General features: G+C 43.3%; 1 protein-coding gene across 6 annotated transcripts in view; it reads right to left on the bottom strand.

Annotated features, from left to right (window-relative positions):
- Positions 1-1134: 1134 nt before the first annotated feature.
- LOC105569984 (trinucleotide repeat-containing gene 6C protein) overlaps positions 1135-20399 on the bottom strand; it is a 33834-nt gene continuing 14569 nt past the window's right edge. The window contains exons 1-16 of one of the 6 annotated variants that reach the window (XM_012026878.1): positions 16061-16153; positions 14383-14432; positions 13902-14014; positions 13184-13364; positions 10406-12736; positions 9869-10227; positions 9146-9461; positions 7143-7667; positions 6595-6968; positions 6024-6224; positions 5332-5487; positions 3960-4406; positions 3556-3876; positions 3160-3386; positions 2688-3072; positions 1135-2567 (exon numbers count right to left, since the gene is read on the bottom strand). In XM_012026878.1, the coding sequence (XP_011882268.1) occupies positions 2226-2567; positions 2688-3072; positions 3160-3386; positions 3556-3876; positions 3960-4406; positions 5332-5487; positions 6024-6224; positions 6595-6968; positions 7143-7667; positions 9146-9461; positions 9869-10227; positions 10406-12736; positions 13184-13364; positions 13902-13970 (6234 nt within the window). In that variant the 5' untranslated portion in view covers positions 13971-14014; positions 14383-14432; positions 16061-16153 and the 3' untranslated portion in view covers positions 1135-2225. Of the gene's footprint in view, positions 2568-2687; positions 3073-3159; positions 3387-3555; positions 3877-3959; positions 4407-5331; positions 5488-6023; positions 6225-6594; positions 6969-7142; positions 7668-9145; positions 9462-9868; positions 10228-10405; positions 12737-13183; positions 13365-13901; positions 14015-14382; positions 14433-15361; positions 15498-16060; positions 16154-20399 lie in introns of those variants that run through there. The other 5 variants (XM_012026879.1, XM_012026881.1, XM_012026880.1 and 2 more) reach the window with 5 other exon arrangements.

Here is a 20399-nt window from a genome sequence, read left to right on the forward strand (position 1 = left end):
CCCCCTTGGAAGGCAACAAATGTAAAAATTCCCAATGATTTTGATTTACTGATACGCCAAAGGATATAGTGGTCCGGTATCCGCGAGGATCGACCGATCGCATGGAAGCGGCGGAATCATTGTCGACCAATGCTTACTATGTACGTTTCCTTAGCTTGGCGTGTTTGACATTTGCAAGCATGCAGGTTCAGTCATGCGTGGCAAACGTGTATGATCAGCGTATGTGTGTTTATGTAGTTGTTCACTTTTATTGCGCGAGTCTCGCTGAACAGCATCCTGATTGTTTCTTTTTTTCCTTCTAATTTCATATATGCTTATATATATAATATATATATATTTCTCTCTTACTTTTTTCTACTTCTTTCAGTTCACGAAGGAAAAAAAGCCGTCTCTTTCATGTCGTTCGCGGTTGCGCCAGTGATTGATCTCGCGAAACGTTCCCCCGGGAAAAAGAAGAAAAAAACACTCCACCGAGACACGGAGAAGCGAAGAATAAAAAGGAAACTGTTGTGCATGAGTAAATAACGGTTCGCTTGTTCGTCGTTTGGTTTTATTAGTCCATTCAGGTACCTTTGACGTTGAAGAGAAAAACCTAATTTAATTCACCTAGACCGAGCTCCGCAATGCGCCCGTAATAAATGCCATACAATTCGTAACATCGCCATTACTCGCGTTGCGATCTTACGCGGATCATCGTGATTCCTCGAGTTCGAACATCACTAATGAGAAGCGTAATATGCTGCGTACCGAGTAGCCGTCGGTACGTAGCGCTCGTTACTCGTCTTCACGTTTACTTTGGAGTAAACCCGACTTTCAACCGCTTTGTCAGCCGTTTCATCAGCACATTTCTCGGTCTTCCTTCGTCCTCCAATCTTCACAGTTTTTCCCCCGTTCCTTCTTTCGCATGTACTTCTTCCTTTTTTTCTTCTTCATTTAAACTCTACGTTAATAAATGGTAAAGAGACACACTGGACATTGGCACGACAGGTGGCATCTAGATTTAATATAGAATAAAATTTACGTTATTGCGATAACATTTGGTATCGTTGCGTCGTTGCCCAGTTGATCTGATATCCCTGCATTCCTCGTTTCGTCCACATTCGTGGGGGTCCGGAGAGTGCGGTGGGGGTGGGGGGCGGGGGTTGGGGCAGAACACCAGGCAGCGACGTCAATGCTTGTTTTTTTTTAAGGTTTCTTTCTTTTGATTAGATTGATACAGTCTACGTTTGATACTCGCTGCAGTCTTCAGAACTGTCCAGCAAAAATGGAACACTCTTTGACCTGATCAGAGACCCTTGGCCGATAAAATCTTCATTGAAAAGCACCCCGGCCGTTCACTGTAGAACGGCAGAGAGCGCGCAGTTCTCTTTTTTATTTATTTTTTGTTTTCCTCCTCTTCCTTCTTCTACACGTTATCTTCAGATTAGAAATGCTTACTAGATTGGCTTGAAACGACGAGAGTGCCACTTCGTCGTTACGCATCGTCATCATGCAAGTCGCACGCGATACACGCACCAATATGTTAATGAAGAGACCGTTGCAATTGGTCCAGCTTGATCTTCCGCAATCCGTAAATCTCCTCGGAGTAATGACGCGACCGCAAAATTCATATTTGCAAGTACCTTCCTTTCTTGTCAAGTGTTCTTTATGAATGTGTTACGTGTGTAGAGTGTAGTTTGTCATGTAAAATTAGATATTTATCGCACGATTTGGCTGTATGCCGCTGCGATTTTTGTTTGCTTACGCGTGTTCTACTCAAGGCGGATACGAGGGTAGTAATTTTTTTTTTGTTAAGTAACTTGTTATAGTAATTGCGTTTCTTAGCAATATAATTGACGTTTCGTGAAGACCTCGTCCGTCTCATTCTCTCTCTTTCTCGCTCTCTCATTCTTTCTCTCTCTTTCACACCCTCTATCGCTCTCTAAGCTCCCCCTCCCATTCCCTCATCTTCTCACATACTCATCCTATCATCAACGACTACACAAGCAGACACATCTCGTATCCGCTTTAGTCAAAGACACTGATCAATACATGATAATACTAAGATATACAAAATGTAATCGTGTAATCTTAAAGGAATGAGAGGCGGGGATCAGAAGGGAAGTAATATGCATTCGATCACGAAGCCGAACCGTCAGCCAAACTGCAATATTTGGACTTGCGTAATAAGCAAGTGAATTTTCTCAATTATCTGACGAGCTTTCGGGCGGATGGCCTCTCGTTCTCTACATCGACTCACCTCCCAAAAGATCTCCCGGTAAGTACGAGTTGAGAGAACTGGGAGTTGCTCGTTGCTGATCGCTGTTGTCAATTCCCGCGTTACTCCATAGGGAATTGCTGGTGGGCGGAGCGCCCCAAAGCTGACTAGAGCTGCCTCCCCATGTGTCGGGCGGCGGGCCAGCTTTGTTAGTTGGTCTAAGGCCCCATCCGGCTCCTCCGGAACCGCCGGCCTGTTGCTGTCCGCCGTGGCCGAGTTGCTGCAGAATCGCAGCAACCTCGCTTTCTGCGGGCGACTCGGCGAATATCGTTGTGTTACCCAGGACGCAATTGTTTAGGGCTCCTTGAGCCTGGAAAAGAAAATCAACAATCTCGTGATATATTTCAGCCACTAAAAGACAACTTGTTAACAAACGAATATTAAAAGCAGCAAGAATTTTAAAAAGAAAAAATTGCATAAATTTTGTTACCTTGATTGCTTCGTCGCGAGAGGAATATTTTGTCAAAGCGATTCCATGATTCTGGTAGAGACGGAAGTCTTGAACCGGTCCATGCTGCATACATAAAGTTTTCAAAGTAGAGCCGTCGATTTGTGGAGTAAGATTCTTCAGCAGAAGCCAAGTAGATATCCAAGCCGAGTTGCTGACGGATGTGGATGATTGAAGGCCCCACGAGCTAGACGATCTACTAACACTTCCTAAGCCAGCACCCCAGCCATTGCTCGTGTTGTTTGTAGCCCCTTTGCTACTTAAACCAGGAGGTGGACCGCGCGCTTTGCTCATCGGTGCACCCCAAAGTTCCGAAGTCACTGCAGTGGGCGGAGGAGCTGATTCTCCCCATGTATTTTTGGAAGTGCTGTAATAAATTGAAGTTTTAAAAATGTACATTTACAAAGAAAACGCAAGCAGTATCTATTGTAAAAATCTATTGTAAAAAAATTACCTAGTAAATGCACTAGGTGTGGTAACTGGTGGATTAAATGTCCATGTAGAATTGCTTAAACTCGGGATTGACGTATCGGGATTAGCTGCTTGCGGTGGCGGTGAAGTTTTGCTGCTCGATGAAAAGATTGTGTCGGTATCCTTGATAGTGGCCAGAGATAACGGAGAACGTACAACGGAGCCGGGAGTGATGCTAGGATCATCCTCGATGCTTTTTATCTGGGTACCCTAAAATGAAATGAAATATAGGTGGACCTGGATAAGCTTTAAATACTAACACGTTACTTTGGTTATATGTGCGTCTATAATTCGCGTACATTTTTCTAAATATACTGTTGCAAATACTGCTTTATAACGGCAAAAATAGTAATCATTGACGGTATTGGAAATGGATTACCTTCCATGGCTTTCCTGGCTCAAACTCTGGAACAAGATCAGTATATGCAGCACCACCTGGTTGCCAGTCCTTTCCGTCGGTTGAATCGTTGTTACTCGGATCAGGCCAGCCGCTGTCGCCGAGTCGAGAAGACCATGTGCCATCTCCTTGACCTAGCAAGGGATTCATGTTCGGGCTACTATGTGACTGAGTCAAGCCGCCAGGTGTTGCCGGCGGTTTGCTCGTAGTTCCGGGAGCACGGGAAAATTCATTCGATACCAAATCGCCGTCCTTATCAAGTGATGGCAGCTTCCATTGATTTAATCGTGACTGTTGCTGACTCTATAAAAGATAAAAATAAAAATTATAGATTATAGCTACGCTCGCATCAGAATTTCATGTCTTTTGTATAAACTGATACGTACCACCGGAGGCTCTTTGTTCATAGTTAAATCGCTGAAACTATTTTGCAGAGCTGATATAGGATCGTGCACAGAAGTTTTGTAATATTCCGATGCCTGCGACGGAGGGGCTGGATGTTGCTGTTGTTGCTTCATATACGTTGCTTGCTGTACTGCGATCTGATTCTGTAAGTTTGTGATCTGCTGCTTAGTCTTTGTGATCTGAACACTTATCTGCAGAGCCGATTGATTGCTGCCCTTCATTGTATTTTGAACATTATGTTGTTGATGTAGTTGTTGAAGGACTTTGATTTGCTGTAGTAGCTGATTCAATAACATCAGAGTTTGAGGTGCCAAAGGTTGATTCAAAATCTGATGGTTCAAATATCCTTCGTGCACAGCTAATTGAATTTGTTGCACAAGCATCCGCAATTGCTGTGTACTCGGTTGATTTTGTGATGCGCGAGATGCCTGAAAATTAATTTTATTATCATTAGCATTATTCATTATAATCTGTACTAATCATAATAGATATGTAAATTATGTTTTCGAATACATGAGTCAGTGTAGTCAATATTTTATTTTACGTTACTATTATAGTCGAAAACTAATATGCGATTAAATGTAGATATGTTTTGATATTATATGAATATACAACTATATGTACGTTTAAAGGAATTACAAGCAACCTAATATGTATCATGGAAATTCATACTATATAAAAAATCACATTTACTAGTCTTTTGAAAATTATAAAATATTAATACCATTTGTGTGATATAAGACATCTCATAAATAACTGAATTCATCATCGTTGTAGTCTAAATTTGTTTCATTTAGAATTATACATATTGGTGTAGAAAGTTAGTAATGTGTTATTAATAATAAAATAATGTTTAACATGCATAAGACTAATCAGCATCAAACGCATGTTCATGCAATCAAAAAACAGAACAGGTAAACTTAAGCTAATATAAGAAGTTAGGAAAGAGAGTTGCTGTTGGTTCCTAACAGGATTGTCCTATAAATTTGCGATCCAATAAAGATATATACTTCATTTGTCTCTTAGGGGTTCCTATAAACCTAGGTTATACCTATATCTAGGGTTCACTATGTGAATACGTACAAGAAATATTATAGCATCATAATTATTGAAGATAGTATTAGATCTTCGTAGATAGTAAAGAAGAAACATCAATTCTTGGTTGTTTGTTTATGTGAAAAATAATAAATAGAAATAAACTTATATTTGTTGCCAAGACTCGCGTTTGTATTAAGGAAATCACGCGGTAATAACAACTAGAAAATCAGACATTTATCTCCTCGCGCATTTGTTGTAACCGAAAAAGAATAAATATAAAAAGAAACTATAGAACTTTCTTGTAAGCTTATTCACCTGGTTGAAAGGGGGTTGCGGCGTATTGGTACTTGGTTGTTGCTGTAACGGAACAGCTGTCTGCTGCTGTTGCTGTTGCTGAAGTTTGAGAAGACTAGCACTGGTGACAGACCCACCCACGCCCCCACTGGTTGCCCCACTAGGCACTCCGCCACCCTAAGTTAAATACAAATTGTACCCCAAGCCTACTCTTTTTTCTGTCTCTCTTTCAAATTAATATACCCTATAAAATAAATTTCTTTCCTAACACCAGAACTAAGAATTTGTATCTCTCTTTATATTGAATATTTGATTTCTCCAATAATTAAGTCGTTGCCATACCTAAATATGTAAAAAAAAATAGGATACACATAGAAAACAGTTAGCAACTATTCCCCATTTGCATTGTATAGCAATTTCAATTCATATCTTTAACTCACTCTCAGCTATTAGATATTGTTAATTTGTAATAAAATGCTAACGAAACGTACACACGCTCAATCATCACTCATTAAGCAGTTTTCACGAAAACCACAACGCGCAACTTATTTATTAACAAATATCTTTGCTCCGTCATTTTTAAAATCAACACTGTTAATGAAGGATTACATTTAAAAAATTATTATATAAAATCAGTGTATCTCAGAATATTATTTAAAATCGCAAAAACTTCTCTCTGCTAAAACTGTTTAAAAAGAGTTTAGTAAGTTTACCGGAGGGAATGCTGACATCTGCTGTCCGACATGATTGAATCGAGGATAGGCTGGCGTGGTAGTTGCTTGATGTGTCGGATCGTAACCCGAGTGTGTCTCGTGACGTCTCCATTGATCGACAGGACGTATTTGATTGAGAAGTTCCAATGCCTCTTCTCGATTCATTTCTCGATTCCTTAATGCTACCTCGACGTCTTCTTTCTAAAATAAAATAATCACATACTTTACAATATATACGTATTACACAATATTCCACAAGAAGTTTATTGATATTTTAAGATGTTATTTAAGATTGAAGATATTAGTTAAAATTGAAAATATTTAAAATAAATTTTATACGCTTCAACAAAAATTCAATAAAATGTTGAATTGTGTGTACGTCTACTATGACAATTAAAGAGATTTCAACAAATCTAAATTTATAAATCCTTAAAATACTTTAACAAAATATTTAAATATTTATGAAAATTAACTATGTTAATTACATTACTACATATTATATGATAAATCAATTAAATAAAAACGGTAAAATCAAGTAAACTGCAAAATAAAAAGATCGAAGATATCCTACCTTAAATCCTAAGTCGCAAAGGTAACGAAACTCGCGACTGTTCCAAATAACTTCCTTTGTTAAAGTAGGTTTCACAGGATGTGCCCAGCTAGGAGCCGGATCCATATCAGAATCGGTCCAGCTACCGGCAGGTCCCATAGGCTTTGGTTTGTGCGCAGTCGGACCACCCCAACCAGGATTTAATTGAGGCTCGTTCCATGTAGCCGGTGTCTTGGGATCGTCCCAAGATGCAGTATCATGCGGTCCGTCCGTCCACGTTCCATTGCGTCCACCCGGAGCCCCGGGATGGCCCCACATTGGATTACTTACATCCGGCTTCATTCCGGGTTGACCTGGCATTCTATTCTGAGGCATGCCCGGTGGACATTGCATGCCTGCGAGTAAAGAGAGTACGGCGATTAGTTAACAATTATATTAAATCAATAAAGCTTTAAGACGTGAAAATTAGTGCATTATCTACGCCATGCGCACAGATTATTTTTTTCAGTAACTTTTTACAAAACAAAACAAAAAAATAGACGCTTTTAGGACGCTCCACGAACGCGTACCTCCACGAGCCAAGTTCGGTGCAGGTATATCCTTCCAATGTGAAACCTTGCTACCTGGCATGGCACGCTGATTAGCACCCGGATTTCCCCAGAGGCTGGTTCCATCGTCGTAATTGGGCACGTTGCGTCGTTGCGTCGGCGGTGAGGGTTCCTCCCAACCGGACGGTTTGCCGGGCATAATGTCCTTCGGCGGCTGTCCGGCCCATTGATTCATGTTTGACGGATTGAGCATCTTGGCTGGCGGCCCGGACGGGTGCTGGTGACCCATCTGATGATGAGGCGGTCCAGGCGGTTGGCTCCACATGGCGTCCGCGTTTGCACCATGCAATCGCCCTGATATCCCACGTGGATCACCACGCATGTCGGCCATTCGTGGATCGCGCGCCATAGGATCCATGACACGCATATGATCTCGAGGATCCAAGGACATACGGTGATCTCGAGGATCACGCATTTCTCGTGGATCCACGGATCGTAAGTCCCTTGGGTCTCTGTGATCTATTCTGGGATCTCCCCAATTGGATCCTGTCACAATCAACGTTTTTTGTAACCGCAAGTCTTCGTCATATGCGATAATCATATCGATAATATAAGTGATCTTATCTCAACGTGACATGCATACCTTATTATTATAAATTTGTCTATTCATTATTACAATTTATAAATGTACAATTTAAACAAAACAGATGATCACGAACGAATAAGGCAATCACTTATAAATCGATATAATTTGATTTTGCAACCAGTCATGGATAAAGCAGTCAGTATAAATTTACATATTGATATTGTTCAGTAAAAAGAATTATTCTGTTATGCAAGTGATAGATCACACAAATTGAATTTGTTACATTGCTATATCTATAGTTATGTGCAGATGCATAGGAGACATTTATAATTTTATAGATAATTAATGTAATGTATAATAAACAAGATATAATAAAACGCAGTTAAAAAAGAACCAATATGAACAAAGAAATTGTGTGTATGTATACTGCACCGTCGTTAATTTTATGCACATGTTTGGCTTAGGGTAAAAGCATCTAACATATAGCACGTCCATATAAATAGCATAACATTTTCTCAAACAAAAATAATAAAAATCGTTTAAAACTGACAGCACTTGCAAGAGCAAATATGCAAAATCAAATAAAAATCGCTGGAACTGCACCCCCAATTTTTATCTTAAAGCTTTGTGAACGCCGGAGTGTCTCTGTCCAATTAACTAGCAAATCACTTACACTAGACATAAGCCGCAGCTGAATGTGTCGAAAGCATAATAATGTAATTAATTTATTATCTTGCATTACGTTCAACTGCGCAAATACAAGTGTAAGTTCTAATGTACACTTTGTGACCAATTATTTATCTTAAAAGATTTAAGAATATGAAACTTTGTTCAGGATTCCCCAATGGCGGTCAAACGACATTATGCAAAATACAATATATCTGTATATCATTTTACCAGATTTCTTATAAAATATGTATAAAATAATTATGCATTTCTTATATTATATGTTAAGTAAAAGCCTTCCAAAGAATTTTTTAGTTTCAACTACACTATCATATTAGCAAAAGATTTCAATTACTTCGTAATTTTTCAATAGAAAAGTATTAATAAGAAAGAGAAAGGTGAAGAATATAAGAAAGGTTAACAAATCTAATTACATTAATTCTTAACAAACTAGATATTACATCTTTGTGTTCAGAATAAAAAAATAAAAAACAGAATAAAAACGACGTAACGTGTATAGAATAGTATTTTCCTCTACGTTATCTACAGCTCTACTATAATGCGTTGTAGCAACTGAACAAGACTCGGGTTTCTGAACATAGTCACATAAAGGATATACGTTAGCAATGCGCTAACAGGCATGTTACAGACAGCTAATGTAACACTAGAAAAATGAGGAATATTTCTCGGTCGAAATGAAGAAATTTGGAAGAACATTTGACCTACATAGATCTGGCATCTCCAGCCTTCACTAGCCTACCTCCCCACATACCGGCTTGATTACCGGCAGCACCAGTCCACTGAGCTGCGCTCGGCTGGGATTGCGTCGGTGCACCGGTCCACATGTTGGACGAGTCTGCAGTTTCATCGTCCTCGCCCCAAGTACCGCCGATATTGGTCGCGGGAGTATGGCCCCACGGTGTCTTCGTTTGCTGCTGAGGCGGCGGTTGTCCACCGTTACGCAGATTTGCCTCCCACAAATCGGTACCATTGTTCACTGGTGGTTTCCATATCGGTACACCGTCTTTAGTCATGTTGGGCTCGGGGGATGTTGGAACGTCCCAATTTGTATCTTGATTTACGTTTTGCTGCACAATTATTCGCACCGCAATTATTCATATTGTCATATCGCGATTATTCATGCTGTCATATCAAATATTGAATGAACAAATGGCAATTCTTTAACAAAGTTTATTGCTGCGTACTACTATTTTCCATGAAAAGTTTGCAGAGACGTTCTAACGAATAATTAAGATATTCTCAAGATCAATTGCTTCCTCTTTTTTATTTGACCTGTCCTTTTGAGAAAATCAAGCTTCAAAGTTTGAAATTAGTGTACGTGCACGTATGTATCATGTGTGATTGTGTGAGAGTGTCCATAGTAACGAGATCATAAGTTCGTAAAGTCCAAATTGTAGGTTTGTGGAATGTGCAAATCAATCTTCCCTGTGAAATCAATGTTACAGTTTTAAAATATGTATTGTATTTTACTTACACAACCCCAACCATCGTGACTGAAAAGCGCTTCCCTCATTGTATTGAGTTGTTCGAGTTGTTGCTTCGTAGACGGATTATTAGTCGTTGATGTGTTGCCAATGCTTACAGCTCCTTGGGTAGGATTATTGGACTGATTGTTGTTTGCGCTTGAACCTGAAGATTGCTGCTGCTGTACGCCACTACTGTTGTTGTTTTGCACCGATGGATTTTGCCCAAGACCGCTTGGGTTATTAGATTTTCCCTGAGACCATTGGTTATTATTCTGATTCCCTTGGGTAGGGTTATTTGATTGAGACGTTGGCGGACCAGATTGTTGATTCGATTGCTGATTGGGATTATTAACTTTACTCACGTTGCCTAATGAGAAAAAATAGAATTGTCTTTGTAAATTACAGATATTTTAGAAGATTTTGAAAAGTATAGTTTAACACAAATGAAATATAATTATTACAGAAAAGATGTAATTGAAATATAAAAAATTTGTATATATATGTAGATATAAATTCCAAGTTGTTTTAACAATAAAAATTCTTACCCGGATTATTTTGGTTTCCAGGTGGTCCTTGATTTTGATTTTGATTTGGATTACCAGTGACAGATCGGTTGACAGTGTTTCCGCCCCAGTTATTGGGCGCATTAGCGCTACCGGGTGGGTTACCGGGTGTACCACCCCATCCACTCTGATTGGTATTATTATTATTCGGCGTAGTGGCTTGCGTCGTTCCCCAATTTGCAGCTCCCCCGCTGTTCAAGGAACTCTCTCCACCTCCTAGCAAGCGCAGTCCCATTGGTATGCCCCAACGTTGCTTGTAGCTTGCAATAAACTCGTTGTAGTTTTCATACAACTCCGGGATGTATTTGCGAATTTGGACGTCCAAGATAGATCGTAGTTGACGCCGATTAACTTCGTATTCGTTCCTGTTGGTCTTGTACGTTGTTCGACAAACAGAAACTAATGCACGCACATAATGCTTTAGGAGGTGACATATCGTAGTCGATAGAGAGAAAGCTTCGTTGCCGTTGCATATGATGGCTTGCATATTATCGTCATCGTTCTTACGACCTTGGTCGTATTTAAGAGTATCTCGGTGATATTTGCAGATCAACTGAGCGTCATCTTTCGATGTTGTAGTAGCCTTGAGCTTGTCAATAGCATAAATTTGCGCGTCTTTAAATTTAGTTGCGTCATAACGACACAAGTCATTCTTATTAAGATCATCTGTATGACTTAGCAACATATATTGGATACATATTTGGTCATTTTGGAGTATATTGAAATATTCCAATCGCATTTCATTGTCGTTCGTGCGACTCTCCGCCCGAGATACAGGTACAACAATTGTTTGGGATGCGACGGTGGCTGATTGGCATGTAAGCGTCATCGTAGGCTTGCAGGTAGTCATTATAGGAATGTTGACAGTCAACTTAACTTGCTTACTGTTGTCAGATTCGTCAAGTCGAGCGGCATGAGATGTTTCAAACTTAACATTACTACACTTATCGCTGAACTTAGACCTAAATACAGACTTAATGGTAGAGTTAGATTCGCGATCGGTAGTGACCAATCCCCTATATCCACTAATCTTAAAACAAGTGTTTAGAGGCTTATTGTTATCCTGAAATAAAAGAGCACCAACAGTATATATTGTTGCTTCGGTACAACTAATACCATCATTTTGAGACCCTAAGATCCTAACATTAGTCATTACACTAGTCTTGTAGCACACAGCGATGTCAACAATGTCTCCGATAACATCTGGATTATTATTACTAATATTAATTTCTTCTTCAATACTACCAACGTTACTGTACTCGTTATTATAATATTCATTATAATTATTACCAACGTTGTAATCATTACTTTTACATATTATTAATAGTGGAACACATATGTGTTGCATCAGCTCGGTCACAGTGACATTACATAATGGAGAAATAGAAGATTGTACATATAGTTGTGTGAGATTTTTCAGGAAAGATCGCAAAGTGTGGTCAATTACTTCGTTTCTGGAAACGATAAGCGTAATGGAAGAACTTGCGGTGTACATCGCGAAATTCTGAGCGCAAACAGACACCGGTATTCGAGAGTTGACGTTCAAATGCGATTCCAAGAGGTGTCGTGCTATTCGGCGGCTCAGCCAAACTCGGATGTCAGAGTTACAATCATCCAGAATTCTATCGTTTGCAAGCAGTCTAGAGATCTGAGCAAAACTGGTAACTAGGGCGTACTTATCACCTAGTAGTTTCATTCTATTCGATGTGGTGGTAGAATCGTCCCTTTTAATACAAAGTACCGGGATAACAGCAGCTATCTCGTCAAAGCCACCACTAAAGAGGAGGTAATGGTTACTGTAACTGGTTGAGCTGAGCAATATCACAGACTTGGAGTTGTTATTACTTACATAACTAAAATTAGCCTTAAATTTATTGTTGTCGCCTAGGTCAAGGCAGGACCCTAGTAAGGAGTAATTGTCGTCAGAGTTAGGGAGGCGCAACAACCGTTGGGGACTATCAGACTTGGGTATCCTAACTAGGCTAGGTACCCCAACGGTGTAACACACTTCGTCCCTTTCAAAATTTACACTTACCCTTATGTGTACCCTAATGTATACAGTACTAAAGCTAGTCTTATTATCACTTAATGTCTTACAAGTAGACTTAGAGTTATTGGCGGAGCTGCCCAGCTGCAGACCAAGCAAGCCCGGTGTGTTTTGCTTTCTGTACTTGTGATGATTATGTTCTGCATTCTTGTGATTATTTATTTTATTATTATTATCGCAGATTTGAGGGTGATTTGTTGGGTATTTTGTGGTTGCTGGCGCCACTGACTGGCAGGCCTTACCTATGCCGGTTGAGTTGAACTCACCTGCAATTCAAATGTAACATCGCGCTGTAAATGTAAAACTTTATCGTTCCAACATCTGTGCCAGAGATGTATAAACATTTATTCTCTTCAATATTATTAAAAGTATATTGTTCAACTCACAAGATATCAACGTCATTAATAAGAAAATGTACGAATTGTACAATTTAATATTAACCAAATGTTTCGTACAACACAAATACAGTATTTAGATAAAAAATTATATTATTTAACTACCCATGCTTTCAATTTATTAAATAGTTGTCAGCTGAGCTTATAACTTTATTCAGCCTTACAATCGTTTTCAAAATAATAAATATTGGAAATTTTTCGAGTACTCATCTTTGTATATCAATACATAGAACAATAAATAAATATGAGACAGAATTCAAAGAATATGTAAAGCAGGAGTGCTTTACTAAATATCGTGGAAATATTTAATTTACTCACCAGCTTGGTTCAGCAGGACGGTTGAAAAGTCATTGGCGGCGGTAGCTTCGGGATGGCTAATAGGTGCTGCCATCATGCTGCTGTTTGCTATCGATTCGATATCACAGTACCTAATGTGCTCTGATCCTTCCCCTTCCCCCACCCCATCCAGACTGCTTTCCTCTAATACTACTACATCCCCCTATAACAGCGTAAAAAAACCGATATGTTTACGCTCCTTTCAGAATGAAAATATTTATCTTTAAACAAATTAGAGTGAGACCAATAAATAAACATGTAAACTGTGATGCAATAATGTGAAACTAAAGCAATATTACGAACATACAAAGATAAGATATATCAGGTCTTAATTGTGATAATTGTAGATAATCCTGATTTAAAGATTACAAATCTACAACTAAATAATATTTTAAAAAAAGGTAATTTCATGTATCTGCATATGTAAACGCAGATAATTAAATATTCGTGCGACAAATGATGCAATTAATCCCAGATTGTAGTAATGTCTATAAATAATATTTTATGCGTCATATCGTGTATCTACAAAGTTTTAAAACCTCACTAAGAATATCAATATTATCATTATCACTCTTACATTATTAAGACAATTTTTATTGAAATCGAGAACTTGATAATCTCGGTAACATTCATTTTCGATTCACGATGGTGCTATATAGAAAAAGTTATTAATCCCCGCAATATACACGTAAATACTCACCATGGAATTTTGTACGAAGGCATTTGTTTCTGTAGAAATCTCATGTGAACTAGAATTGTGTGGAAACATTGGGCTCAGTTCTTCTTTGGCAGGCAATGCATAGAAACCAAGATCTGCGCATAAAACACAAATACACCTATCAGTAATGTGCAACGTTTGCAAAGAGTAATTTGCGTTCCATTATAATAAAACGGGTTCACTTTACTTGTAAAGCGTATCTAAATTTCTTTTGCAGTTTCAACTTGTTAAACGCAGAACTGGCAGCGATAGAGGAGAAAATATAAACGATTGTAGACATCGATATAAAATTTAACGGAAAATTTTTTAGCACAAAAGATAAAAATCGCACATACAAAAAACATCGCAAACACATAAAATATACAGATTAGAGAATTTTTTTAACTAATACTTCTGGCAATCGTAATTGCTTCAAGTTGCAAAAAATGCTAATTACAGAAAGGATAAAGATAAATTGTAATACCTCGTAAACTAACGCTATCAGTGCGCTCCTAGCTCCATGCCAGTGGAGATCTGAAAAATAAACCAAATGTCACCATAATTTTGCAACAAGTATGTTCCGCAAAAATTTTCTGCTCGCCAAATCAAGTGTCGCTCGGTAAGTTTCGAAATAAAATTTTCTCGGCAACAGTTACCGCAGAAAACATGTTGAACGGATCTTTGCGGAGCTGTCGACACAATTTGTCGAGTCTCTCGATATCGGACGTCGCGCGGCAATGGAAGTGAAGCGAATAGAATTTCTGCGAAAGTAAAAAATTCACTTGGAAACCTTGTCGTTTATTTACAATTCACTGAAACTTTTCAAGCCCTCGTTGCGTTTTATCTCCAAGGAAATCCTCTTTAAAAATCAATTCGCTTCAGACTTGCCGAAGGATCTGTGATCAGGATATCATTCGGTCGAGCTTCGCGTAAAAAAAAAAAACATTAATATCCAGTCGCTGTAACTCGTCGCAAAATGGAGAGAACAAGGCGATCTGTAGCTAAATTGAAGTATCGATCTCAAGCGGGGGAAACAAATCCGAACGTCTCTTTATCCCCGTCTTATCGGCGACTCCAGAACCCCCGGCAGTCTCCAAGTAAACCCACTCCGAACGCTCGTCTTTCCTACAACCGTTGCTATCGATCGGAGCAGCACAAAGCGGCAAAACGAGAAAGAGGAGCGTAAAAGATCCGTTCAAGGTTAAATCTAAGTTTTCTATAGCCGGCCCCGCGGAGCCGAGACCCGTTAGCCGAACGTCACGACATCGCACGACAGGACCCTAACCTAAACGACGCAATTACCGCGCGGTGTCTAACCCCGCTTGTTCGACGCCCGAAATATCGCGCGCTCGAGCCATTCGCGGCCGCGCGCTTAGCTCGACCCGACGACAACGACGACGACGACGAGGGAGAGGCGCGTCGCGCGACGACGTACGATCGTTTGATAACACGACATTATTTACGTCCGTGTATGCCAGGCTCGGCGCTCCGGTCCGGACCTCGGGGCGCTCCGTTCTAGTCGGAGCAGCACGACGGAACGTCACACTGTGGTGTACGCGGCAACCCGCGACGCACTTCCCGGTGAACGAGCGGAGCGGCACCAAACAGACAAAGACAGAAGGAGAGAGAGAGAGAGATACACAGAGATGGGGAAACGATAAAGATGCTAGCACGGAGAACGGAATAGTCGAGAGAGGGGGGGAAGGAGAGAGAGAGAGAGAGAGAAAAAGAGAGAGAAAGAGAGACGGGACAATTTTTTTAATATCCGCCGAGAAAAAACGTACCTCGAACCGAGCGTCACACATCGGGTCACTCGGGACGATTAAGGGACAGCCGACGTCGGATCCTGCGTGCTCCCCCCTGCCCTCCCCCGCCCCGCGAGACACATTCGCGAACGAACGACGTCGGCAGCATCGGCGTAGCCGCGTAAATTCCACGGAAAAGGTTAGACGGTAAACAGCGGCGGTGGCGGCGGCGGCGGCGGTGGCGGCGGTGGCGGCGGCGGTGGCGGCGGCGGCGGTGGCGGCGCGCAGGGACGAAAGGCAAAGGAAGAAAAGGGCCACCGCGGGGAGTGCCGCGCGGGCGACCCTTCGTTCGCGCACGAAACACGCGGCTCTCGTACGCGGCGACGGCGGCGACGGCGGTCGGTTCCTCGGACTTACACTCGGCTCCCGGGCACACGAAGAACGGACTCGGTCTCAGCACGAAGCTATTTCGCTAGAACGCACGGAATAGCGAAGCGTAGGTCCGCTCGCTCGGCCGGCCGTTCCCGCGAGCGACCATCCTCCCCCCGCCGTATGCAGCGCGAACGTTGCGCCGCGCCGCGCCGCGATCGGAGCGATCGGCGTGGCGAGGCGAGGCGCGGGCGGAGCGGGGCGACGTTCACGGCGTTCGCATGCACGCCTCGCCGTTCGTCGGTCGTCCGTCGTCCCCCCCCCCCCCCCCCACGCCCCGCGTCCTCCCCGCACCGCGCCGCTGCCCCTATCTCGGCCGCAGCTAAGGCTGGCCGCGCGCCGATGAATCGGAGAGGCCAGGGCTTTTTCGCGAGAGATCGCAATCGTCGCTCCCGGCACCCAACTCGATCGCCGCACTCTCGGATCCCTGCCGGTTATCGATATACCGGGGACGGGGAGGGAGAGCGGAGGGAAGAGCGACGTTACGATTCTTGCACAAACGGCTTGCGCGTTCGACGTCTGAGCGACGATAAAGTGACGCCATATGACAACGTTGATATTTGAAATTACGTAAATTACTCGGCGTATTCACAGCTCCAAATCGAAGTCCGCTGTCTGCGCGCTTTATCTTCCGCCATACCGATCTTAATCTCTCGCCCCCTCGCACCCCCCCTCTCTCTCTCTCTCTCTCTTCTCTACCCTCTCACTTTCTCCTCCTACCATTCTTCTACCTTTCTCTCTCTCTCCTTCTCCTTCTCCTTCCACGACCCCCCTCCTTCTTTTCTTCCCGTGTCCTCGCCACTCTCCTCTTCCTTCTCACCCCCTGCCCTTCTCTTTCTCCCCGTCAATAAGAGAATTCTCACCGTATATCGCGCGCGAATATAATCTGTTATGACGACGCACGCCGTAAAAATCTCGCGCGAGGTCGCGCGCTTCATTCAAATTTAGCGTTTTACTGTCACCGGCGATTCCGCGTCCGCGCGCGCCGCGGGCTACATTATTTCCGTGCGGCTTATCGACTTAAACGGGAAGCCATCCGAGAATAATTTCCGACGCGCGTTGCCGCTTACCAGCGCGCAACCAGACCCGGGTGGGATCGCCATCGCGCCGAGATGCGAGAGACAGAAACTCGACTTCGCCGTACGATCTCGGAGGAGCAGAAACGCTGCCCCGAGATCGTCCGCACCGACGAGCGAGACCTACACGGTCCCCCAATTGTAGCAGTGCAGGAGAATTTGCTAACAACGATAAATCCAAACGATACCTAACGTTTTGTCAAACCTTTCCTACTAAAAAAAAAGCTACCCACTTCCAGACAGCACGTAAAAATGTAGCATTAAAGCGTGTGTTTAATTAACTTCTTCTTATTAGAATTGTATTCAAGACGTTTAATTAGCGTTAAGGCCTTAGCAGAGCAACAGGCTTGTTAGTTCCAGATACTGTTTTATGGAGTTCAATTATTGTTAGCATTATATATCTTAAGGCCCGAACACGCGAAAAAACTTGAGCAGTGAGATTTAAGACTGAAGAATTTCAATCAATCGGAATTTTCAGCATTGCTTAAATTTCACATGGCTGCTTACGCTTTCGACTCTCATTGGTCATTTCCCTTAGGTCTTAAGTTTTACCGTTTAAGTTCTCTCGCGTGTTCGGGCCTTGAGAGTAAAGAGCGTAAGCAGCCATCTTGAAACTGAAGCAATGCTGAAAATTCCGATTGATTGAAATTCTTCAGTCTTAAATCTCACTGCTCAAGTTTTTCGTGTGCTTCCAGCTTTACGCGCGTATATTTATTTCTCGTAAACGCTGACACCCGATACGCACGTTTAGGGCGAAAGACATAAGACAGTTTTACTGTGCGTAGTTTTTAACAAGGATAGAACGTAACGCATTGTTTGAACCATTAAAGGCCAGCTTTTCCTCTCGGTAAGCAAACTAACAGTTAAATTATATGTCTATCTTGGTCTGATTTAAAGGAAAAACAAAGATATACATATGATTCAACTATTAGCTAACTTACCAAGAGGTTGAAACAACCGGCCTTAAACCAGACATTCTGTCTAGATCCTCACACGGAAGTAACGTGCGCCTTCGACCATCGGCTATACAGAAAGAATGCATAATCATCCGCGGAAGCTTTCAAGCCTCTTCAACCACAGGCATCTCTAAAGCCGCTTCCGCCGATCGGCGGGTCCCAGGAAAGGGACATCGCGGGCTCTCGCGAGCAGCCAATCGCGCGCGACGTCCTGGCATTTTCGAGTCAAGCGGTGTGAATTCACCTCCACGAGAGACTCGTCCGTCGAGTCTCGACGCACGGAGGATGCAGAAGCGACGCGACGCGCTTTCAGCACCGCGATTGCCGATCGATACGCCAATCCGCTATCTAATCTAACAGTTTACCCAGCGAGACGCGTGTCGCGTATTTTTATCGGAAGGGCGGCAGGAAGGGGAGGGGCCGAAGGGCGCGCTCAGGCAAGTACCCGTACGACCGAGCGCGTATCTCTGTAAAATCGTGTAAAAATTCACGCGGAAACCAATCGCGTCTATTCTCCATTGAAGCCGCGCACCGCGGCCGAGGCTGGCTTATATCGATTAAAAATGGCGGATCGCTCGGACTCCCCGAGTGTCTCTAGCGCATCGGAACGCGAAGCGCCGCTATTCGACGCGACTTCGCCGCGCGCGCGCACACATACACACGCGCGACTCCGCTTTCCATGTAAAGGAAGCATCATCTCGCCTCCCGCGATCCGCGGGGCATTTTCCATGCGCTTTTCTTCCCTGCGTTTGTCCCTTTCCCGCCCCGCCCCGCCCGTTTCCCCTCCCTCCCCCCGCCCCGTCGTCGCCGACGCGACGTAACTGCGTTGCATGCGCCGCGAGCGCGTATTTTGAATGTCCCGTACGCGAGTATCAAAAATTATTGATCCACTCGATGCCGCTGCGCGTGTGTGCTGCGTGTACGCGCGCGCAGGTAGTCATTGTGTGCGCTCGCGAGCCAGCGGCTCTCAACCCGGAGTCGGCCCTCGTGAAACTCACGCGATCGCTCGGCCTTTCCCGATCCCCAGCGAGAAAAGAGAATCCAAGTGGCGTCAATTTGACGTCGTACCGGCCGAATTTATATCGCGTTTTCACCGTCACAGGGTTAATATGACGTCAAATTGACATTATTTCGACTCTTCCGTTATCCTCGGATCGGCGCGCACGACAATCTCGCGATATGGACGCCCGAGATCATCCACAGAGTATTCTCGAGAGGCAAATTGGGCGCGTCAACCGTCGAGGGCGACGCTCCAATTTCACGCGGGTGGATTATTTCGCGCTATCCTTCCAATTTTCGCGAGTGTCACGCCGCTAGACTTGGCTCGGCCGAGCTCGGACAGCGCGTCTTTAGGCCTGTGTCCACGACGCTAGAACTTGGTCCAAGTTCCAGTTCCGAGAACTGTGTAGCCAATCAACTCGCAGCTATTCCATAAAAGCTACGAGTTGATTGGCTACGCATTCCTCGGAAGTAGAACTTGGACCAAGTTCTAGCATCGTGGACACAGGCCTATTGCACCGTTCTCTCAGAGACAACGCGCGACGGCAGATCGCGAGGGAGGTGGATATATGTGTACGCGGTGTACATATATAATATATATCGACTCGAGCGTGATTCCCGAGGTGGAAACGTCGCTCGCGGCTCCGCCGACGCAGCCGTCGACGGAACTGCGTCGTTTTGAGCGACGGAAACGGCGAGGGATGAGAACCGCCGACGGCGTGCGCGAGTGCACCCGCAGGGTGCATGTATATGTAAATACGTGCGGCAACGAGTAACGCGCGTCGCCGTTCTCTCTGGCGCACGTCTGCCCTTCCACCGCGCGAAAAGAGTCGCCGCTATTTTGAATACATCCTAAAGATAGCGTAATAATAGAGCGCGTAACCATTACCGGTCGCGGATCCGAATCACCAGGCGAGGCTGATTCGCGCGCGGGTCCGCGTCCCCGCGACGAAACGACACCGCGACCCGGACACGTCGTTTCTCCTCGAGATTTTATTGCCCCCCCCCCCTCCCCTCTTCATCACTGCTTCGGCTACACGCCGGAATAACCTTTATTTCTCATTATCGAGAGCCGCCATCTCTCGCGATTCCTGAACCGGATCTTGGAGAAATTAGCGCCGCGGCCGCTCGAATTAGTGCTAACACTATCGCGAGAGTGGCACCTACGATCCGCCGCGGATGTGTATGTGAAGCTAGCGTCTCATTTCGTGGAAACTCATTAACTATTGAGAGTTCTGGCTTCTTTTAGAATAGTTCTAGAGTTCCTGATACATTAAACACATAGTTCTGGCCTTT

Source organism: Vollenhovia emeryi, unplaced genomic scaffold (genome assembly GCF_000949405.1).
Source record: "Vollenhovia emeryi isolate VEMERY1.0 unplaced genomic scaffold, V.emery_V1.0 DF939122.1, whole genome shotgun sequence".
NCBI lineage: Eukaryota > Metazoa > Arthropoda > Insecta > Hymenoptera > Formicidae > Vollenhovia > Vollenhovia emeryi.